A 21,103-nucleotide genomic window follows, 5' to 3' on the forward strand; every position below is an offset into this window, starting at 1 on the left:
TGTTGCACAAGATTTTATTATACAAAGTCACAACAGAACACAGAACACACACAGGATCAATGTATGCTTGCAGCTTTGTTTTCCTGAGTTGTAGATCGTGTGACACAGCTAGAAGTGTTTGAAGTCCACAGTGCAGTTTTAAAAAAATAACACCCCTCCTCCCTGAGCTACTCCCCACACTGATGTTTGTTGTCATTTTGGGTGCAAATACGCATCGTTAAATGTCGTACTGTAAACTGCTACAACACAAAGAACAGCACAAACATGAATTCCCTTTTTGATGGAGCGAGCTTGAAGACAAACAGCATGTTGACACGGTGCCTGGATAGTCTGAGAGAGATTACCTGATCATTGATAGTCGCAGAGATGATTCACTACTGAATCCTGATGTGAACACAATCATTACAAGTGCCTGGTGGTGCTGTTAGTTCACCTGCCTCGCGGTGCAGTAAGTTGGAAAGTGTTTGTGTGGCTTGTAGACAGAGATGCAGCTGACTTTACAGAAAAAACAGAGTCAGCTAACATGTCCGGCTTCCTTTAGTCCACAGAACGCTTCCCTGTGTGGGGTCACCAGGAATGTTCTGTCTTTTTGGCTTGTTAAAGGGATCATTAAAGTTTTTTTTGAAGTGGGTTTGTATGAGGTACCCACCCATATTAGTCTATTATCTGCAGCAGATGTCAGTTCAAATGGATGCTAGGTATTTTTGCCATCAGAGAGTTCTTTCCAAGGGGAAACTGAAGCTGTTACATCGCTCTCCTCAAAGCCACCAGACTCCTTGGACAAAAGCAGTAATTTTACCTCACAGGACACAGGAGTTTCGGCTGACCGCTGCCTCGAGTGGTGAGTTTGTTGGTGTTATTGTGTGACTTCGGGGAATCTGAACTAACCTTTTAAAACACCAAAGTCACACAATAACACAAACAAACTAACTGACAGCGGCAGCTGTAGACCAGTGAATCCCATGTTCTGCAAAGTAAAATTGCTGTTTTGTCAAAGAGGTCTGGTGGCTTTGGAGAGAGAGACATAACAGCTTCAGTTTGTCATCAGAAAAAAAATGTCTGACAGCAAAGGTAAAGCAGGGAAAATATTCTCAATGTATCATCCACTTCAACTGATATTGATCTCTTTAAGGTGGCTAAAACGTGTTTTGCTGCTGCCTCCGTCCACAACAGTTCATCACTTAGCTTCCCACTTCCTGCTGCTTCTCCAAACTGGGGGTGTGCTGACCGCCGTCTACTGGGGGTAATACGCTGACTTAGGATAAGTATCTCATACAGCCCCATTTCAAAATATCCAAACTATCCCTCTAAGAAAAACCAGCCAGCTGCAGTCTGAGGCAACACTTGGGTCGCACCACAGAGTTTTTAAGTGGAATAAACAAGCAAGCAAAAAATTGTGACAACCGGCTCAGAAAAGTCGCTAACACAGAGCGTGGTCCATAATTATCCTGCAGTTTAAAGGCAATTTCTTCAAAGTGCAAAATGTGTATGATCTACAGGGGTTGGACAAAATAACAGGAACACCTTAAACATAATTTAGTCCAATACAACAAAACCATAAGTTATGTCTCAAAAATTACCTTTGATTTTGATTTGAGGTTTCTGACTCAAACAAGCAAGAAAATCAGATACTGCAGCATGTTTATCAGATTTCTCTTCCACCTCCCCCCTCCTGCTGCCACAGGTGCTTTCCCCCATCTTCATTCTCTGTCATGCAAATGCAAAAACCTGAAAACCCAGTATAAACTAGTTTAAGAAATCTGGTTTCTCCAGAGGAAACGTTACATGATTAATGAAACCACCATTTCCACTGACCAGATTTTTCATGAATGAAATTTTCCTATTTCTTCAAGTCGTTCCTGCTATTTTGCAGCCATGTATTTCACTGTATGCTGCCAATTAGCTGATTAGTGAATGCATATGTGAATAATAGTGTTCGACATACAGTAGAGGACTAAAGAAAAACAGCTAAATTCTTGAGGACCTGCCTTGATTCTGCCTGGCAGTAACAGAAGAGCCGCTCACTCTCTGACTGAGGTCTGACGCTGTTACTTTTTTGGTCGGAAGTAGAGTTTCTTGGTGAGCATTGAAGCAAAGCAAGGCACTTGCTTCTTCCCAATGGCGTTGCGGTCGCTACTGCTCCCAACGCTCCTCATCGACACTTTCCTGTTGACCAGCGTGAGCAGCTCCGTGAACTCCAGGGAGCTCCCGTACTTCTGAAGCAGCTCACAAAGATCCTGGACGTACCAGGAGCCGTTTATGGTCTCTCGGTGGGAATAGTAACCTTAACGAACAACACCGGGGGCGGGACAGTTATTACAGAGCAGCAACAAGGACGTTTGAGGTGGCTTAAATGTCTCAAATAACTCCCTCTAGTCTCTAAGTGAGATTATTGTTACATCTTCAAAGCATCGACTGAATCAGAGGACGTGTGAATCTGCTCATCATGTTACAAAACCCTGATTCCAAAAACATTTGGACGCTGAGGAAAATGTAAATAAAGACAGAAAGCAACGGTTTGACAAAGTGTTCCTGAGTCCAGGTATTAATCTCTTTATCCAATCATGTCGCTCCATCCTCACTGTGAACCGCTGAGCCTTTCAATCATGATACTCTCACCTGTTACCAATCAACCTGTTTACCTGTGGAATGATCCAAACAGGTGTTTTTGGAGCGTTCCACATCTTTCCCAGTCTTTAGTTGCTCCTGTTTCAACTGGTTTGAAACAGATATTTGCAAAAATGCTGTTTTCAAGTGAGTTTATGTCAAATAGGATCAGCAGGTGATCACATTTCTGTTTTATGAGGCGCCCCAGCTGTTTTGGAATCAGGTTTCAAACATGTCGGCCGGCTCACCTTCAGCCACAGAGTAGCACATGATGAAATCGGCCCCGGCGGGGAGGGTGTGCACGGCGCTGGCGTCCACCACCACCTCATTCGTCTTCAACTCGCTGTCCACGGCATCGCAGGCGGTCACTGGATCGTCGTGCTTGTCTCCGCGGCACGCCTAGAGACGGACAGAGCGGCGTTCACTTCGACTGCATCTTTTAAGAATTTTATGGATTTCAAAGTAAAGCGTTGAAAGAACAGGTGACACTGCATTGTGACATATCCTCGTAGACGTGACTGGGTTCTGGCTTTTGTTCGCATGTACCTGTAATATAAAGATCTTTGGCTTTCCCACAAGGCTTCTGCACCGGTCTCCTTTGAACAGGGAAGTGATGTCCTGAATGCTGATCTTTTCATCGTAGGCGTAAACGTGGTCATTCTCGCCGTGGCTCAGGAAGACCAGCAGAAAGCAGTCTACGTCCGAATGGTCGGCCTCTGCGGCTGGTGGGGCATCAGGCGTTTGTTAAAGTGGCTACGGAACATGTAAAAGTGGCGGGCACTGCAGCATATCGCATGCTGGATACGTTATCTTTCCATATGAGGTGGTGTGCTTACCTTCACTGATTTTTTCTAAGACTTCCACCAGTTTGTAGTTATCATAAGTCTTCACTTCAAAGTTTAGCTCATTCAGTCTAAAAGAGAAGTGAAAATAACTTCAGCACATAACGAAACACATGAGAAACTCTTGCAAAATGCTTTTACAGGAAAGACTTGCAGTCGCTGAACGAGTACAGACAAGTTCTTAATCACAGTCATACAAAAACAGCGTTTCCTCTGCAGCAGCTGGATGGCAATACCTTTTCTCCAGGTTGTAGCGGTCAGCATTGGTCCCGTGCCTGTCGTTCAACCCCAGGCGCCACAAGAAGCGCTCCTGGTTGAAGATGAGCGCGAGGCCTCGTCGTTTGTTGTCCATCTTGTACTCCTCTGCAGGATCCAAGAGTAAAGAGCTGTTCGATGATAAGACAGAGCAGAAACAGAGACGTCATCCGGAGTTCTGGCCGAGAGGCCAGTGAGAATTCTTCTGCTGCTGCAACCACACAAACAAGAATTTACCTTCTGATGAAGGCATCGGTCTCTGTTAGGTTCTCCGTGCAAGCTGTAGGAAACACAGACAGGAATAAAGAACATGATTACTAGACAATAATGCGCGGAAAATCCTGCAGCTGTTTGAAATATCACAAATACTCTAAATATGCGACTGAAGTTGCTAAAAATACACAAGAGGGTCGAGCTTTTCAGGCTTCTTTGTTAGGCTGCACAGCTACAGGTGCACGAACGCCCCAGCGCTGCCGGTACGGGGTCGAGCGGCCATTGTTCCGTCAGCTTAGAGTCCTCGCTGCCGTCAATAGCTGGGTGACAGGTGGAGAAAGATGGCAAAAGAACAGAGGCCAAAAGTGACACCTCCGCACCCCACCCTCCTGATGCGTGTGCTAAAGGCAGCGGCTCAGGCGTGTTTGTAGGGCCGGAGCGAACCATCACTTTCATTGTCCATTGATCTATTGATTATTTTCTGGATCGAGTGATTAGTTGTTTGGTGAAAAGATGACGTCATCTTACTGTCACTGAGGCATAAAACAGAATATATTCACATTTAAGAAGCTGGAATCACAAAATGCAACTATTTTTCTTAAAAACTTATTCAAACCAATTAATTGATGATCAAAATAGTTTTTAGATTAATTTTATAGCTGACAACTAATTAATTTTTGCAGCTCTTGGTGTCTGAAGGTAGATCATGACTTTAGAGACACACATATCTTTACTTGTGTGCCGTTACACTCAGTTCCCGGTTTATTGAGTAAGAATTATTGAGTAATACGAGCTACAAACAGAGCCGTCTGGCAACAAATCCCACTTTTCATGAAGCTCATAAAGTTCAGTTTGAAAGAGGTGCACATTCATCGTCACGGTTATTTTGGACGCTGTACACTGAGAGATCTTTAGTTTGACTGAACAGCAGCATGAACGCAGCCTTCTGATTGGCCAGAACAATAAATCAAAGGTCTGCAAAACAGCCTCAGCACAACCTGAACACGATGAGCTTCATGAAGGAAGCATTTACTGCAGGGCGGCTGTGTTTTTAGCTCAGCATACCTTACAAACATGCCATGAATGTGTTTTGAATCGAGACAAAGCCACTTATCTAACTGCTCTGTCTCATCTTTCACATCTGAGTTTTCACTCCACCCAAAAAAAAAGCACCTTCATGGCTCCATGCTGCTCAGTTTCTAGAAGACGGAGGTGACAGGGAATATGGGAATAATAATCCAGGAAGTCTGAGTTGATGATTAATCTCACCTGAACTGTGATGACTGTACCTTGACCCATTCTTCACAGCTTCACCCTGTTTGTTTCATTTTTGCTTTGCTGGGATCAAACCTGTCCCCCTGTCCCCTTTCTAACCTGACAGAAACCATGAGTTCGGGACCCGGCCCGTCCCCCAGTGTGGACCACTCACCCGCCCTGTCTGTTGCTGTTCTGTTGTCTTTAGCAACACTTCCTGGGAAGGAGAGACAAAGACTTCAGTGCTGACAACACTTTCATTACAGTAACACAACCTCCTTCACATGTTGCACCAACTTGTTTACATGGGAGATTTAAAGTATTTGCGTTTATTTTTCTAACGCCACATTCAGGAGTCCAGAACTTTTGTCTACTTTGAATTAAAATCATGGATGTAAAGTTATTACCTCCACATCTGTCCTCCATCGTGTTAGACATGTCCACGGTTCGCTCCGACTGATACTACTGAACTAATCTGCCCCGTCAATCCTGCCCCGAGGAGCCGCGATCTAGCTCCTCCCCCGCCATCTCATTGGTTGATTGTCACGACTGGAGAAGCCGATTGGTTCTGACGTCTGTCAGTCAAAGGTCAACATCCAGAACTTCCGCGTTTGCCACATTGCAGCAGCGACTGCATATAACAACAGGGATTTAATAAATGACTAACAATAAAAGTGAGATTAGAGTTTAAACAGCCGAAGATCAGGAGAAGAAAACATCTAATCCAGACTTTATTCAGAGGCCTTTTCTTAAAAACATCAACTTCAAACACATGATAGAAAACAGATGTTTTATCTTTGGGGTCAATGAGAGCGTCTGTGTTAAAGGCTGCTGCTTCAGCTGACACACACAATCAGTCAAAGCATGTTTCTTCATTTTTATTTCTTTCTTTATTAGAGTTTTCTTCACATTTCAGTTCACCGTCATATTCACCTCTACGTGATAGTTTACAAATATATTACAAATTTCATAAAGAGAAAAGCACAAATGTTTTCGATGCTGCACAAACAAAGACATTGTTGACTTATTTATTTATCACATGTTCCTGTCAGGGTTATGAATGGAGGGACTGGGCAGTAACATCCAATTTTATTTATCCATTATTTCCAAAAAATCCTCTAAAGTTTGTGGAAAGAACTCTGTAACTTTGGTGGTAATTACAGGAAAAAAAAGTTTTTAGACAGTTAGTTTAGTTTGTTGTGCTGAGTTTAAGAACAGCTGCTGGTTTCGAGAACTGAAAAACAGCTTCATTTACAACCAAGCACACATGAACTCATCATTAACTTATTTAAAACATTCTTCTCCATATATGTGTGCTTACACATGGTTTAGCTGAGCTGCTGCTGCCTGTTAATCAGTGTCAAATTACAAAACGTCTTAGGACAAGACGTCACAGGATAAGCACATTACACAGTATTAACAAAATATAAATAATTAACTGCATAGGAAAGGTATTAATTGTCAACTCTAAAAACGTGTTCTTTTCACATTTACTTTGTCTTCTTCATGTCTACGTGTTAAAACTCCAATAAAAGGAGGCGGCGGACACAAGTTAGTGCAGGTCGAAAAAGCTGCATTCCTGAGAAAATCTGAGAGGAAAAGTTCACTGCTGGCGTCCTTCTGTCAGTGTTGTGCTTTGAATCAGTCCGTTTCACAGTCTTGATCCTGCGGCGGCGTCACAGTTCCCTCTTCACCTCATACTGACACACACAGGACTCCCTCTGGCTGTCCAGGTACGGCTTACATCCCAAGTGCATGACAGCGTCAAACAGAAGAGTCACTGCTGACTCACAAGCTGCAGGTAGGACAGAAAGAAGAAGAAAAACATGAGCAGGGGAAAGGTGAGCTGCTTTAAAAACAGGTATCTGCTATCACGTTACTGTAGCATGGGAAAATTTTAAACCTTAAAGTTAAAAGTTCAGAGCAATACAGACACTCTAACTTCATTTATGACGGACAGGATGAGCCTGATGTTGTGGTTATGAATCTGTATTGAACAAAGACTGTCGATGAGGGTCTTTCTGATCCAGATAACAGATCACTGAGTCAAGACTTAGTGTTTAAACTTAGCTCTGTCTCGCCCTCTGCTGGACATACTGGGTTTTACAACCACTTGCTCACTCACTGACGTGCATACTCTGTGACTTTCCTATTTATCTTTGAACCACAGAGGAAAAACATTTAATTTTAAAAGATGAAAATGTTACATTTTTACAAATGTCTAGCACTGGAGCATACCCTCTTTTCTGAACGTATTTCTAAATGTGTGCCACAGACCACCAGTTCTTAAGAAGATTCCATTCTCAGGTGCACCTGACCTGCATGAGATTATATTATGTGTAAAACCCTCTCAAATTCACTGCTGACACTGTGCATGTACAGGCAAGCACCAACCATCACCTGGTTCAGGTACCCCCTCTCACCGTGCGTCTAATTTGAACACACTGGCTCAGATTCCTACCTTGGACACTATGGGCCAATCCCAGAGTCCTTTGCACATTCCTGCAGATGGTCTCCAGACAGTCCTGAAACTGATCATCGCATTCGTGCTTCTCGCGGCCGCAGGTGTCATAACAGCGGTCATGTTGGTTACAGCATTTGGTCATGGACGGGATGCCTATGTCAAACTGGAAAACAAAAACGATTTGTCACTTTAGAAAGAAATTCAAATGACACTGCCTGGAGAAGAGATTAAATAAAGTATGTTATTTGTTTAGCATTTAGTATTCTTTCTGATGATGTATTTTTCAGCCCAATACTGATATCAATATTTGAAAGTTAGAAATCTGCTAATGCCAACAAGCTCAGCAAGCTATTTAGGAAGTGATTGGAGGAGGAGTCGAACAGGACTCTCGAGCTGTTCCCCCGAGCAGCACAGGAGCTCATCCTACATCTTCTTACATCTGCATACCTTAACAATCTGCACATGTTCATGCACGTGTTTAAAGGACATACTTTTATGTTTTTAACTCTTATGTTTGTACTGTATGCAGACACAAATACATCTGTAATAAGCCACAAAGCACCTTGTTGTGTTGTGAACTAAACATGTTGTTGTAGTGTGTGTGTGTGTGTACATATCTGCAGTTTAAAAATATCTACCCTTCAAACTACAAAGTTTAAACATGCTAAAATAGCTCAAATAAAACCAGTTTGGGTTTTCGCAGACATGTAGGAAACCTCCAACCTCCCAGACTCTGCCAGACTACCTGAAATCCAAACATGGGGGAGCCACATCCATTGGGCGGAGGCTGCTTGTATCCGGGACGAGGCACCGGCTTGTAACCTGTGAGAGAGGAGCAAAGGTGAGGATGTTCCTTGTTCTGCCACTGTCGGTTATCTTCCTGTCAGAGATAACCACATCAGTACAGATGATTTAATGGCTCACTGTGCCACTCAATGAGCTGATAATGTTTATCATCTGGCTCCAAAGTGTTGCATGAACTCAGCTTTCATTAAGCTTCTCTCCTACTATTAATCTGTATTTCTTTCATTCTGACTGGAGCACAGAAAAGCACATGTGTGAATAATATCCCTGATGTTCAGGTGTGCCGGTGAGCACTGAGAGAAGAACAGAAAGCGCCTCACCATCACTACACCTGTAGTGGCACAGCCCGTCATCGCCCCCAAATAAGTCCAGTGCTGCGTTCAGGTACGTGTCAATCCTGTGGATCCCGTTCCGGATAGTTTTCAGAGTCATCCTCCAGTCTGGAGTCTCCGGTTCTTGTTTGCAGGCGGACACATACGGGAAACATCCGCAGGAGCACAAAGCCGACAGAAAAACATAGATGTAGCTGTTGTAGCGCATAGTCCACTTCACGTCAGAGCCAGAGACCCGCGTTTCCCGACAACCTGATTTAATTTCGGATTAATTATTCCTCAAAATGTTGTCTTGATGACATCTCAAGTTTCGCTTCTGGTTGTTTTCATTTCACTAACTAGATTTCTAGGAGGCACGAGCCAACCGGAGCTGTGTTTCGCTTCCGGGTTTTACGCTGTCACGTGACCGCTGATAAACCAATGGAGATGATGCTGCAAGTTGCAACCAAAAAATACTGCCGTGTTTTAATATTAATTTCATTTCTATACACAAATGCAAATTCAATGTGTTTTTAGCAGTTAGAAAAATTCTGATTTGTTAGTCAAAACAGCAGAATTCACTCATTTATTCAACATTGATGCTGAAACACTTTATTTTAGATTTTGAATGTCTGTAATGGAGTATATTTGTGTATATTTTACACTGTGGTGTTTCTGCTTTCACTGTAATAAAGAATCTGAGGGCTTATTCCACCAATGGTGCTCACTGTATTTGGTTAGTGTTTCAATGAATGGAGGGACTTCTTCCACCCCCGAAGAGGACTGCGCTCATCTCTGAAGGCAGTGCTCCCTCTGGTGGACTAATCTGACCATGACATCAACTCAGAGTAAAACATAACAACGCTTTTTCATTTTAAATTCATTTTTAACCTGGAAAATAAAATCACTCAGTCACTGATACAAGACACATTGCCCATTTTCAACAAACTCAGAGTTAGTTGTCGACCGATGGGGATATACATCGTCCCTGTACAACATTCAAGATTTGGATGAATTTACCTACATTACAAAAAAAGATATTTAATTATGCTAGTATTATATAGTCATGCAGGTAGTTTTGTTTCTATTTGCTCAGGACTTTTCTAAATTTTGACTACATCCCAATACAACGTGTCAACAATGACCCAGCTACTCTGGATAATCCACAAATCTCACTGTTGACACTTTTAACAGTAACTACTTGGTACCAAAGAAATAATCCGTTTCCAGTTTCCATTCACCTCCACTGTAAATGACAAAATTTGGGCAAATAAAACCCAAAATTTATGGTGAATTATCCTTTGACATCTAAATCAGAGACACAAATACATCCAGTCTATGGTAATAATTTTACTTTATTTAAATGATTAGGCGAGCATTGAAGAAAAACTGTGTTTCTTCTATAGTTACTTAAATAACTGCATAAACTTCAAACATTCAAAAATGAAAATGTACAACCATTTATGAATAACAGTTTCAATGTCCTTCCGCGGTTAGTCCCAACCAACTTCACATTTTGAAGTGGACAACATAAAATGTTCTCTAGTAGCAAAATCACAGGTGTCTCTTCAGAATCCGCTGATCTTCACCCACACTCGCAGGTGAGCCAGAAGCTAAAAGAAGCATTATGTTTTATTTTATTTCCATCTTTTTTTCTCGATGAACCTCCAGATGAACCTACAAAGTCTCCCATCGTATAGTTACGTCAAGCAGATGATGCCGAAAGCCGTTTGTTGATCTTTAGACCGTGATTTGTTTGTGCAGAATGCCTCTTGGGTTCTCACTACTCGAAGCACGTGCCTTTACAATCAAGTGTCCTTGTCCTTCTTGTTTTCAGGAAAACACAAGAAAAGCAGAGTAAAAAAAAGAAAAAGTCTGGGTCTTTCTACAGTGTGTGTAGACTGGTTCATTAAGACGCAACAAGGCGGTCCCGGGGTCAGGCTGGAGTGAGGAAGGACAGGAGTTTGGCGTGGAGGGACACGAGGGGAGGGGCATTTTAAAACTTCAACGATAGAGCTAAATTATTTTCATTAAGTTGTTTGCTCCTAGTGTAAAGACTCTTTTCTTAAAAAAAACATGAACATACACATCTATTCATATACATTTACATGATCTACAAGCGTCCGACTCATCCGCCTCTGAATAGGTTATTTAGTCTGTCCAGCTCCCTGCAGTTATCCATGGTCATCAGTTCTGCCTTCTTGCGCATGCGGTCGTCTCTGTACACCTTAGCAGCATACAGCAGGTCTGTTTCTGGATGAGAGGAGCACACAAGCAATGTGACTAATAAAACAAAAGAGCAGCAGCTATTACTGACTTGAGTCAGCTCGTTCTGAGGCTGTATTACCACCATGTTTACTCACTTGTCTGTCTCTCCTTCCAGCAGTTATTCCGGACATTAGATACATAGTCCTCCTCCACATTTTTCTCAATCTGCTGCAGCGCCGAGCCCTTAAACTCCGACTTGAAATCTCTGGTGACGTAGTAGTCTACATGCAGGTTTTCTGTTTGCCGTTTTACGGTCTGACCTGTGGACCTGGAAGAGATGGAGAAAGTACGCGCTGTTGTGAAATCACACTGCACAGTGAATACAAATGTGCCAGAAAGGCAGAAGCAAACCATGCATGGCACAAAGATTACTGACACACCAGTTGAGATGTCCGTATTTCATAGAACAGGTTAAAAAGGCAGAAGATGGACCAAATATTTGCTGTTTCTCAACACAACCAGTGTGTGCTGGAGGTGGGCGGTGTACCAGTCTCATCACTGTCAACGGTGGGGTGTAGTAAAGACTCTTATTTCTCATGTCTCCCCACCCTGTTTAGCTCACCTCACTTCCTTTACCTCACTTCCCTTTACCTCACTTCCTTCCCTTTCTTCTTCACTCATTGGTTGCCTCTCAACTCATTCACCTATGCACGCCCTATTTAAGTCCTGCTCACCCATCCTTTCACCATTTCACGGGGCGGCAGCACCGGTAAGAGCTGGTTTTGCACATTTAGCATTTCCATGAAGTTAAATTAGATCTTTATTTATCCTAATCTTTATTTTAGAGAAGTTTAATGGACTTGATAATTTCTAATCCTTGGGTTGCTTTGTTTCAGAGACATCGGTCCATGTGTGTTTTTTGTTGTTGTTGTGTGTGTTAACTGAAGACCTGAAATAAATCAACATATTCTTGACTATAAGCACTTCTCCTGGCTCATGCATCCTTACCGATGCCCCATGATGATAATAATTTTTCCCTGAACCCTCCCAATCCTTAACAGTGGGTCATTACGTGGATGCTGCAACACTGTCATAACTGTGATAAAAGTTTTAGTGTATATAAAAACCGTGTGCTTCACTGTGGCTGCGATAACATGCAGGTAGAGAGCTATGTGTGTACTCATAGAACTGGAGTTGCATCCAGTAATCGCAGTTTTCCTCTAAGATGCTGACTCCAATAACACTTCATTTACTCCCACCGCCCCAGGGAGTGAAGACCCAGTGGAGTAACGTGATGCAAATGTCTACACAACAACTCCTGGAAAACTCTTTACTTCAGACTGCTTTGAGGGCCGACACAAAACCTGTTTATTCTGCTGGTCAGCCCGCTGCATTAGGCGTTAGCACCTTCTGCAGATAATGTGGCTCGTAGCATCTGTTGTAGCCCCCGGCTGGAGCAGTGTTGGTGTATTTAATACTGAGGGACAGTCAAGAGAAACTGTGTGAATGTTAAGTCTCATTTGAAGCCGGTTAAACAGCCAGAGAAGCAGCTTGGATGTGGGGAAACTCTTTCTTTTAATGTGGCTTTTTGTGTCGTCTCGCAGAGACAGCGCTAACGTTAGCGCTACACTTCATACGGCAACACACGCTCAGCTGGTTTTGCTGTTACAGGAAAGCCTCCTTTGCTTGCTGCAGTATGTAAATGTACTTTAAAGACAAGCCCTGTGGTCCACTGACTGCTGTACTTATACAATAAACTTTTTTTTTCTGCCAAATAAATGCTGTTGAGGTGCCTGAACCTTCTCCTTGTGTAACTCTGCGAATGAATCACATTACATTTATTATGTTTACTGGGCAGGTTACTCCACTCCACATTTCACCCACTCCTACTGTGTGTGTGTGTGTGTGTACATACGGTCTAGAGTAGAGGCTGTAGGGTGGAGGGGACACCATCATCTGGCTCAGTATCGACACTAAAATCAGGACCACGATGGGCATCAGCTGGATAAACATTGAGAAACCCCCCTGGAGGCAAACACAGTACAATGAGGACTTCATTTCACTTCAGGCACATCATACAGTTTCTGTGATTAAACAGTTTGTGCAAAGTACACCTTTGAAACATAAGACACAGAAGCAGAGCCAGTCTACATACGTCTCCCCTCTCCTCCGTTCTCTCTTGTCGGTAGTCCGTCTGATGGCTGTAGCTTGTTCTGCTGTTGTTGAAGGTGTGCGCGCTTGCTGTAGACAAAAATATTATTCACCAATAACACCTACGCTCAAGTCAGGATTCAAATCTATGCACAGGATATGTTCATGCTCTTCCATATTATGTAGAAAATCAGGCCTGGTGTGCAGTTTTAGTTAGTTTAGTTCACTGACCGAGCTCCACACAACAAACAAATTCAAACAATCACGCTGGGACTGTCGGAGGAGAGAGACCCTTCTGAGCATCCGTAGTGAGCTTATTTAACTTTGGTGGTTGTGATTTAAAAGCAAGCAATAATAGCTAATTATCTATTTATTTGTAGTTATTTAACACCTTTCTGGTACTTTCTGGCCTCACAGTAAAAACTGCAAGTGAACTAACCGGCAATCAGCCGCTGTTGACAGACATCATACAAAGCTCGGTTCGACATGCACACGTGGATACACAGAAAGTTATGCAAACTCTGCACATTAGAAGGCATTTAAAAAAATTTAGTGACCTAAAAGGACCGTTTCCATGTGACTGACAGACCCAAACGCAGAGGTAAATATTCATTTTGTTACAATAACATCTCTCACCTAAACACTCTAAAATTAAAAGACAAAATCAATCATGACTGATAAACCCATAAGACGCGATATCACAAGAATGTACGACTAAAATCTATATATTTGAAATTTCAGTGGGAAATTATGGACGGATGAGTGGCTGCACACACGAGCTCACTTACAGGAGGGGAAGCCACCTCCAAAGAACATGTTGAAGAGGTCCTCAGGGGTGATGTCAGCCTCAAAGCCCCTGTGGAAATCAAAGCCTCCTCCGTGCGAGTGACCCGGGCTGCTCGGCTCCTCCCCTCCCGTCAGGTCGTACTGCCGTCTTTTGTCCGGGTTGCTCAGCACTGCGTACGAGTTTCCGATCTCTGAGGGAGGACACGGTGGTTAAAATGCAACGCTTAGATACTCTGCATTGCTTGTGTTTGTATATCACACGTGAGCCGCATTTCAAAGCTCAGGGTGCAACAAGTGAGTTCTTCACATAGAAAAGCCACAGAGTGGATGGAGAATAAAACCCACTTGTTAATGACGGTAAAAGTAAGACAATGCATAATAATAAAATATACATTACACAGAACGCATAACATCAAGTAAAACACAGGGAGCGGATGAATCATAATCGGGTGAAGTTACTTTTAAAGGCCTCTGTAGCTCCAGGTGCATGATTCTTGTCTGGGTGGAACTTGAGCGCTAGTTTCCTGTAGGCTTTCTTTAGCTCGTCCTCTCCGACGTCTTTACTGACTCCCAGCACTTCATAGTAGTCCTTACACCGCTTTATTCTGGAAAACAGGAACAGGAAGTCAATCAGCTGCATCATCTTTGTCTCATTAGTGTCACCTTCTGAGAAACAACAGGTGCATGCACACATTGAAGGTACCATGTTGGTGGTCCTGAGTGACGTTGTTCACACATCCCGCAGAGGAAATCTCTCGTCCCTTTACCAAGTGTCTGATGCCACAGCAGCCATCTTTACGTCCCCTGTAGTACACTAATGTGAAGTTTCTATTCGCAAACTGTGCATTTAGAAAGACCCACTGAGAGTCTCTACGCACTGTATTTAGGATATTTCATCTCTAAAACCTCTTTCAAAAGAAAAATGCCAACTCAATCAAGCACAGGCGGGAGGGAGTCAATACTTTATGATGGACGGTTGATCGGTGCACGCTGGCCTGTGACGAATACTCCGGTCTGTCATTAGGCATTAAGGCTGGGCTGTATGGCTGGGAATCAACATGACTGCAGGTCTGCTTGTTGTTAGGCTTTAAATAACAGTTTAATTCTCTTTTAGAGGCAACAGGTATCTCTGAGGAAAACCTTGTAGATTGAATTGCTTTTAAGAAGAGAATTGAACCATTTATTTGAAGGCTAACAGTGTGCAGACATTTCTCCTTCGTACCTTGCTGCGATTTATATTTTTTGTTGTCCCCAAAAAATGTTTTCCCCTGGACATTTCTGGTCCTGGTCCTTCTTCGGGAAACAATATTACAAATTTAATATCAATCTTTTCCAGATATCGATGTGATAAATAAATCACATATAGAACAATTAAAGTGTGTGCCAATCATTAATTTGGAGAACAGAGTTGTATTAACTGCTAATGATATGATCAGAACATTATGATATACTAAAAGTGGAGAATACGGCCCAGCCTACCCGACACTGAATCATGACCGGACTGCTAATGAGGCAACTGTGATGTAAACATTGTGCCCAACCGGTCTCACCTTTTCCTAGAAGACGTGATTCAGTTTTTAACCCACTGAAGTCTCCCCAAAGGATCGAGTATAAAAACACCGGTCAGTGCAACACACTGTCAGGATTGCGTAATGACGAGCTGCATGCGTCTCCTCTGAATGAAGCTGCCACGTGCACCTCTCTACAATCTGATTGGAGGCTGCCTGCTGCAGATAAAATGCACAGACCGCCTCCCTCTCTCTCTGTACTCCTGTCTTCTGGTCTAAAATTAGAGCATGTAGTGGTTACCTCACATCTAGTTCACACTGCTAAACGTCTCTCACTTTGGGCATGACACCAAGCTGAAGAGGTTCCCATGGCAACAGCTGTGTGTGCACAACACTGCAGCCGTAGACGAATAATCTACTCAAGCACAACGGAAACAGTATTTCTGTCAAAAGTGAAGTGAGGCAGAATCAGTGCCAAGGAGTGGAAAAACAAATAGAAGACCGGGTCAATACTAAAGTTCTCACCTCTGCACACCTTCCACCTGCTCTTTGGTGAAGCCTTTAGAAGACTCGCCTCCTCCAGACTCTTGGCCTTCGCTTTCTGGTCGAGCACCGGCGGTTTCTGAGCTTTCCGCTGGTCTCCGACGATACGCACCATTACCTGCTGAGCTCCCATTCTTCGTTAACGCGTCTAACAAATCTGAGGAAGAGAGAAGGAAGCTAAAGATAAACTACGAGACAAATTATGACCTTCGTTATCTTGAAAGTGGACAAGCTTTCAACAACCTCCTTCAGTAAAAGACTGTCATGAGAGATTACACATGCAAAAGCTTTAACATTAGGGTAACATCAAGGTATGTGTACCACTGACTACACAACATAAATATGTGAATACTGATCGAGATTTTATAACATAATATTTGTTCAAAAAAACACAGAATACTACAGTTACTTAGAGCTGAAAGACAATTAAGTCACCCTAAAAGACAGCACTCAGGGACAGTGTCATGACGTGTTGTTGGTTCTACATTACAAGGTCCAGCTGGAACAATGCCCGAAAAAAACTCTAAATTAATTAATTAATTTAAAGTAGTCAATAAATGAGAAATCCATACTGGAGCCAGAAAAAACAGTCAACAAAATCAAGCTTGGCACAGAACAAGAAGTGCCAATGAAGAGGCTCGCGGGCGCAGGGGGAGAAGATGTGATTTGCACATACATGAAAACAAACAGTTGTTTACAGTGAACTTTGTTTACGCACTAATTTTCTCCTCCATAATCAAACTAATTTAAATACAGTTGCTAATTCCCACCCAGCAGGCAGCTAGCTGACCACAGCTAGGTCAATGATCAATACAATAACTGTCCATATTAAACTACACACTCTCTAACAGCATCCCTTTGACAGAAACTCGAATGATTTAAACGACAGCTCTATTCCATCACTGCAGCCCTCTGAACAGACTCGTTGAGATGATGATTGCAGAATCTAAAATATGCGCAGTGTGTGTGACCTAACGGCAGGCAGCGATAAGACTTTCAATTATAAAGAATGCAACCTTGAAATGTGCCCCCTGTATTTTATTCAGTGCGTCACAGAGACCTCTATTTAACCTGTATCTTCTATATTTCTGTTTGAACTCTTAGACTATTTGCAGTCTCCCTTCAGCAGTCTTAAACTGACACTCAGGATTGTTATCCATGTAGGAAATATGGTTAGTAACGCAACAATACACACTCACAGCAGCACTGGAGCAGCGTAATCATCTGTGGCTTTGCAGTACAAAAGCTTTTAACTGTTATAATGATCGTAATATTTTACAAACACCTTATTCATCATTCTACAGGCTGTTCTCATGCAATCTAAGCACATAACTGCTGCCTCTTGCACAACCATAATCCCTCCTTCCTATAGCACTCCAGGCTACTTAACATGTTTTCTACACATTATATTGTTCTGCTTCGTATGCTAGTTGCGTACTGACACTCTACAGCTTCTACCATGCTGAATCATGATGCAACAACCTTATTTACCCTCACTGATCAATTGCTGAATCTATTGATCTTACCAAGTGAACTCCTTTTGATGCTGTATTTTGGTATATCATTAAACTTGTTACAATCCTCCATCTTTAATCTGAACACACTCACAGCAGACTGGAAAATGCTGAGTTAAATGAGCCGGTTGATAACCATCTTACTGACAGCAGATAACTCAGAGACAATAATTCAAAAACATGACAGTGTTTTGAACAATGCTGGTGTGCAGGTGCTGCCTCGGCCTGCCCTCTTCTGTCAGATCCTAATGTGTGATAGCCTGGATTGCAAAATCAGGGGATGTGACACACTTCCTAGCAACTCAGTGCCAGACCTGTGCACATGTTAACCCTCTCCACAACCTTGTCACGGCCTCTGTAGGAGCGGTGATACATCTCAAGCCTGTGGATTCATAAACTCACTGACCTGTAAATGCAGAGGTGCCAAACAGCACTGCACAGCGGGAGTGCAAAGGTGCTCATACAAGGTGTTAATGTTTACTTTTAGTCTTCTTCTTATTGTTTTCACATCTTACTTACTTGCTCTATACAGGCTGAAACTTCCGTGAGAGGAGTCTGTCACGTCTTCCTTATCAGTATCGTTTAATATAAAAAGATAATATCTTTCCCAAATATGTCAGGAGGAAAACCTGACATTACTTCTTCTAGGACGGCTATTTTTTAGGTTATCATGCCAGTCTGTCTGCTAGCAAGATATTTGCAAAGTTATGAACAGTTTCAAACACCTCCTGCCCATCAGCTGTCCAGCACACAGACTCAGATAGAGCTTATTTTGCTTAAAGTCTTACTTTTTTCTTTGACTTGTGTTTTTTATTGAACATTATATTGATGCACATCACTTGACATTTCAGTATAAATCCTGTGGTGTGCACCTGGAGACTAAAAATCTTGACTGATTTGCTCAAATAACTGAAATAATTGATGGTGACCGTGGAATTTGCTTTTCATAAATGCAATTTGGTGGCGGCATGTGCACGACTGAGCGCTGTTCAGTTCTTTCAAGGTACGGCCTTGGTGAGCCAGTTTTCTACTGGATTCCTGTGGGAAGCTTGAAAACTGTCATTAGTGCTTCTCTCCCTCACACACACCTAAACATGTGAGGCACATAATTATGCAGACACAGGGACACTGTTGGACATTTAACTACACACCATTTCAACAGACAAGTCTAAAATTTAGCAACATCTAAGCTATTACACAGTCACCCACAACATAATGTAGTCAACAGCCTAACTCACTTCTATCAGCCCCATACTAACTGAACACCTGTTTCCAGTCATGTCGGACAGGTGTGTGTCCCGGATCAGCTCGTGCTTCGAGGCTCTCTCCGCGTCAATCATTCAATTAAAGGATTGGACTAGAAAGGACGAGCCCCACTAACGCTAACCTACATCCATCTCCAGGCTCCACTCACCCGGTGTACCCTCACAGTCCACGGCCTTCACACAGCAGCAGCAACAATGATCACCTTAACCAGAGTCTATTCCTGAAAGTGACATTAAAACTGCTGCTAACGCTAAAAAGCATTAAAGCCTGAACCTTTAGGGTCAGCTGCTCCTCGAGACGTTACAGTGACTGACAGCTAGCTTAAACTACCGACTGAATGATGGCTGCTCGTTTCACGGTTAGCTAACTTGTACTGCTGACTCGTACCCCGAAGCAGAACAAAGCTTTACTGAAAGCTAACACACGTACAAGTTAACAGTTGTTCACTTAACTTCACCATATAGGTTATATTTACTACTTACAGCGAAGCGCTAGCTAGGTTAGCTAACATTACGCTAGGCCCACAAGTTAGCGAACGCTAACTCGGATGTGTGTTGCTTAATTTTCTGTGTTTAATCCGTAGTTTATTTTTAACTGATCTTAACTAATAAAACCGATGTTTGTCAGCGTTGAACAACAGCCAGGAGGTGACCTGCTGCGAGCTTCAACCGCGAGTGATACCAACAAACGTCAGCGACGAGCTAGCGCTCCGTCCGGTTAACAGTGGCCGGCGGAACAGACAGCACACACGGCCTCACCTTTGGCTCTGCCCGTTGGGTACAGTTTCTCTGCCTTGTTGAGAAACTTCAGCGCTTTCTCTTTGTCTCCAGCTTCGAGGGCCTTCGTCGCTATATTTATACATTTTTCTGCTTCGTCCCTGTTCCCTTCCATCTTCATTCCTCTTCCTCCTCCGGCAGAGTCAGCTGATCATCTCTCACAACACGTGGTCAGCAGCTCTGACAGCAGCGGCTGGGATGGATATTTAAATCTGCCTAGTTTACTACATTTCCTGGCACTGTTTTCACTTTTCTTGTCGTCAAACATATAAAACACCTATATGCTGCTGTTAAATAAGTGGAAAAGATGCATTAATGGCCAATGGTGCAGAGCGGTCAGATCCTTTACATTCTTTCTACTACTATGACCCCTTGACTGATATGTTAATACTGATGCATCCATGTGTGGCTAGTTGTACTGTTTCTGCTAGTTTTAACAGTTACACATAAAGTAAGTTAGTTTAGGCCATTGGCTCTCAACAAAGGGGTCAGGGCCCCTGCAGCCAGTCACAAGATGATTCTGGGGTGCCATGGGATAATGAATAGAGTAGTAAAAACAAAAAAAGAAGCTGTGCCACACTCATTTGCATTCATTTTTGGGAATTTCACTTCTTTGGGCCTCAAACATTGATTGAAATGAAACCATTTAAAAGAGAAGAACTCGCTTTTTGTTGGAACTTGGACCTCGGAGTGGTAATCGACAACAGACTGGACTGGAAATCCAACACAGAGACTGTGTACAAGAAGGGGATGAGCAGACTCTACTTCCTGAGGAAACTGAGATCCTTCAACGTGTGCAGCAAAATGTTGGAGATATTCTACCAGTCTGTGGTTGCCAGCACCATCTTCTTCGCTGTTGTTTGTTGGGGCAGCAGCATCAGAGCCAGCGACACCAACAGACCTGATAAGATCATCATAAGGCTGGCTCTGTACTCGGACTCAGACTTGAGTCTTTTCAGACTGTGGTGGAGAGGAGGACGCTGAATAAACTGCTATCCATCATGGACAATGATCAGCACCCTCTCCATCACACAGTGGACAGACAGCGGAGCACCTTCTCCCACAGGCTGCTACAGCTCAGCTGTCGAAGGGACAGATACAGGAAATCTTTCCTGCCACATGCCATTACACTGTACAATAACAGCTAAAAAATACATTACTTTGTACCACTACTGTTTGCTACTTTTGATATTTTAATTATTATGTATATAATTTTTACTGCTTGCTATTTTGGTATTTTATTCTGTATAGTTTGCTCTTTTTAGTCCTATTTCACAAATTTTCACTTTTTTCACTGTGTTATGCTTACAGTCACGGTACACTTTATTTTCTACACACTGCCATTTGCTGTAGATATTCTTTTTTGTGCAATACTTTTCATTACTACTGTTTTTACTATTTTGCTATTTTATTATTATGTATATAATCTTTTTACTGCTCGCTATTTTGATATTCTATTATGTATAGTTAGCTCTTTATAGTCTTATTTCAGAATGTAAGTGGCCAGCGGAGTTTTTTGTGTATTATTCATGTTCCCGGGTTGGCGCTCCCCAGAAAGTTTAAAGGGAAAATCAAATAGTGACGTCACACGCCAGGTTTGC

The 21,103-nt window shown here is 42.7% G+C and overlaps 3 protein-coding genes across 3 annotated transcripts; all 3 read right to left on the reverse strand.

Moving 5' to 3' along the window:
* LOC121626884 (caspase-6-like) lies at nt 1-5,653 on the reverse strand. The gene is made up of 8 exons (XM_041965619.1): nt 5,579-5,653; nt 5,347-5,388; nt 3,942-3,984; nt 3,686-3,835; nt 3,444-3,520; nt 3,154-3,329; nt 2,856-3,006; nt 1-2,284 (listed from the first exon to the last, which is right to left on the reverse strand). Exons 1-8 carry the CDS (start codon nt 5,607-5,609, stop codon nt 2,049-2,051), a joined length of 906 nt encoding a protein of 301 aa, XP_041821553.1. The 5' UTR covers nt 5,610-5,653; the 3' UTR covers nt 1-2,048.
* A 421-nt stretch (nt 5,654-6,074) lies between these two features.
* Nucleotides 6,075-9,148, reverse strand: LOC121626891 (group XIIA secretory phospholipase A2-like). The gene is made up of 4 exons (XM_041965632.1): nt 8,760-9,148; nt 8,381-8,457; nt 7,633-7,798; nt 6,075-6,966 (listed from the first exon to the last, which is right to left on the reverse strand). Exons 1-4 carry the CDS (start codon nt 8,977-8,979, stop codon nt 6,848-6,850), a joined length of 582 nt encoding a protein of 193 aa, XP_041821566.1. The 5' UTR covers nt 8,980-9,148; the 3' UTR covers nt 6,075-6,847.
* A 939-nt stretch (nt 9,149-10,087) lies between these two features.
* dnajb14 (DnaJ heat shock protein family (Hsp40) member B14) lies at nt 10,088-19,644 on the reverse strand. Its single transcript, XM_041933145.1, has 8 exons — nt 19,485-19,644; nt 15,929-16,103; nt 14,355-14,500; nt 13,898-14,086; nt 13,114-13,199; nt 12,874-12,983; nt 11,114-11,286; nt 10,088-11,003 (listed from the first exon to the last, which is right to left on the reverse strand). Exons 1-8 carry the CDS (start codon nt 19,621-19,623, stop codon nt 10,879-10,881), a joined length of 1,143 nt encoding a protein of 380 aa, XP_041789079.1. The 5' UTR covers nt 19,624-19,644; the 3' UTR covers nt 10,088-10,878.
* Nucleotides 19,645-21,103: the final 1,459 nt, after the last annotated feature.

This window comes from Chelmon rostratus, chromosome 3, assembly GCF_017976325.1.
Source record: "Chelmon rostratus isolate fCheRos1 chromosome 3, fCheRos1.pri, whole genome shotgun sequence".
In the NCBI taxonomy this organism is placed as follows: domain Eukaryota; kingdom Metazoa; phylum Chordata; class Actinopteri; order Chaetodontiformes; family Chaetodontidae; genus Chelmon; species Chelmon rostratus.

What these genes read in the sequence shown, in the direction of transcription:
- dnajb14 (XM_041933145.1), bottom strand. Translation starts at nt 19,623, where the DNA reads ATGAAGATGGAAGGGAACAGGGACGAAGCAGAAAAATGTATAAATATA. An exon ending in CAGGTGGAAGGTGTGCAGAG is followed by an intron (nt 14,501 to 15,928) that starts GTGAGAACTTTA and finishes CCTGTTTTCCAG; the next exon opens with AATAAAGCGGTGTAAGGACT. An exon ending in TACAGCCTCTACTCTAGACC is followed by an intron (nt 11,287 to 12,873) that starts GTATGTACACAC and finishes CATCTCTTCCAG; the next exon opens with GTCCACAGGTCAGACCGTAA.
- LOC121626884 (XM_041965619.1), bottom strand. Translation starts at nt 5,609, where the DNA reads ATGTCTAACACGATGGAGGACAGATGTGGAG. An exon ending in ACCGATGCCTTCATCAGAAG is followed by an intron (nt 3,836 to 3,941) that starts GTAAATTCTTGT and finishes ATCATCGAACAG; the next exon opens with CTCTTTACTCTTGGATCCTG. An exon ending in CTTAGAAAAAATCAGTGAAG is followed by an intron (nt 3,330 to 3,443) that starts GTAAGCACACCA and finishes ATGCCCCACCAG; the next exon opens with CCGCAGAGGCCGACCATTCG.
- LOC121626891 (XM_041965632.1), bottom strand. Translation starts at nt 8,979, where the DNA reads ATGCGCTACAACAGCTACATCTATGTTTTTCTGTCGGCTTTGTGCTCC. An exon ending in CCACTACAGGTGTAGTGATG is followed by an intron (nt 8,458 to 8,759) that starts GTGAGGCGCTTT and finishes CCTCTCTCACAG; the next exon opens with GTTACAAGCCGGTGCCTCGT. An exon ending in ATTGGCCCATAGTGTCCAAG is followed by an intron (nt 6,967 to 7,632) that starts GTAGGAATCTGA and finishes TCCTACCTGCAG; the next exon opens with CTTGTGAGTCAGCAGTGACT.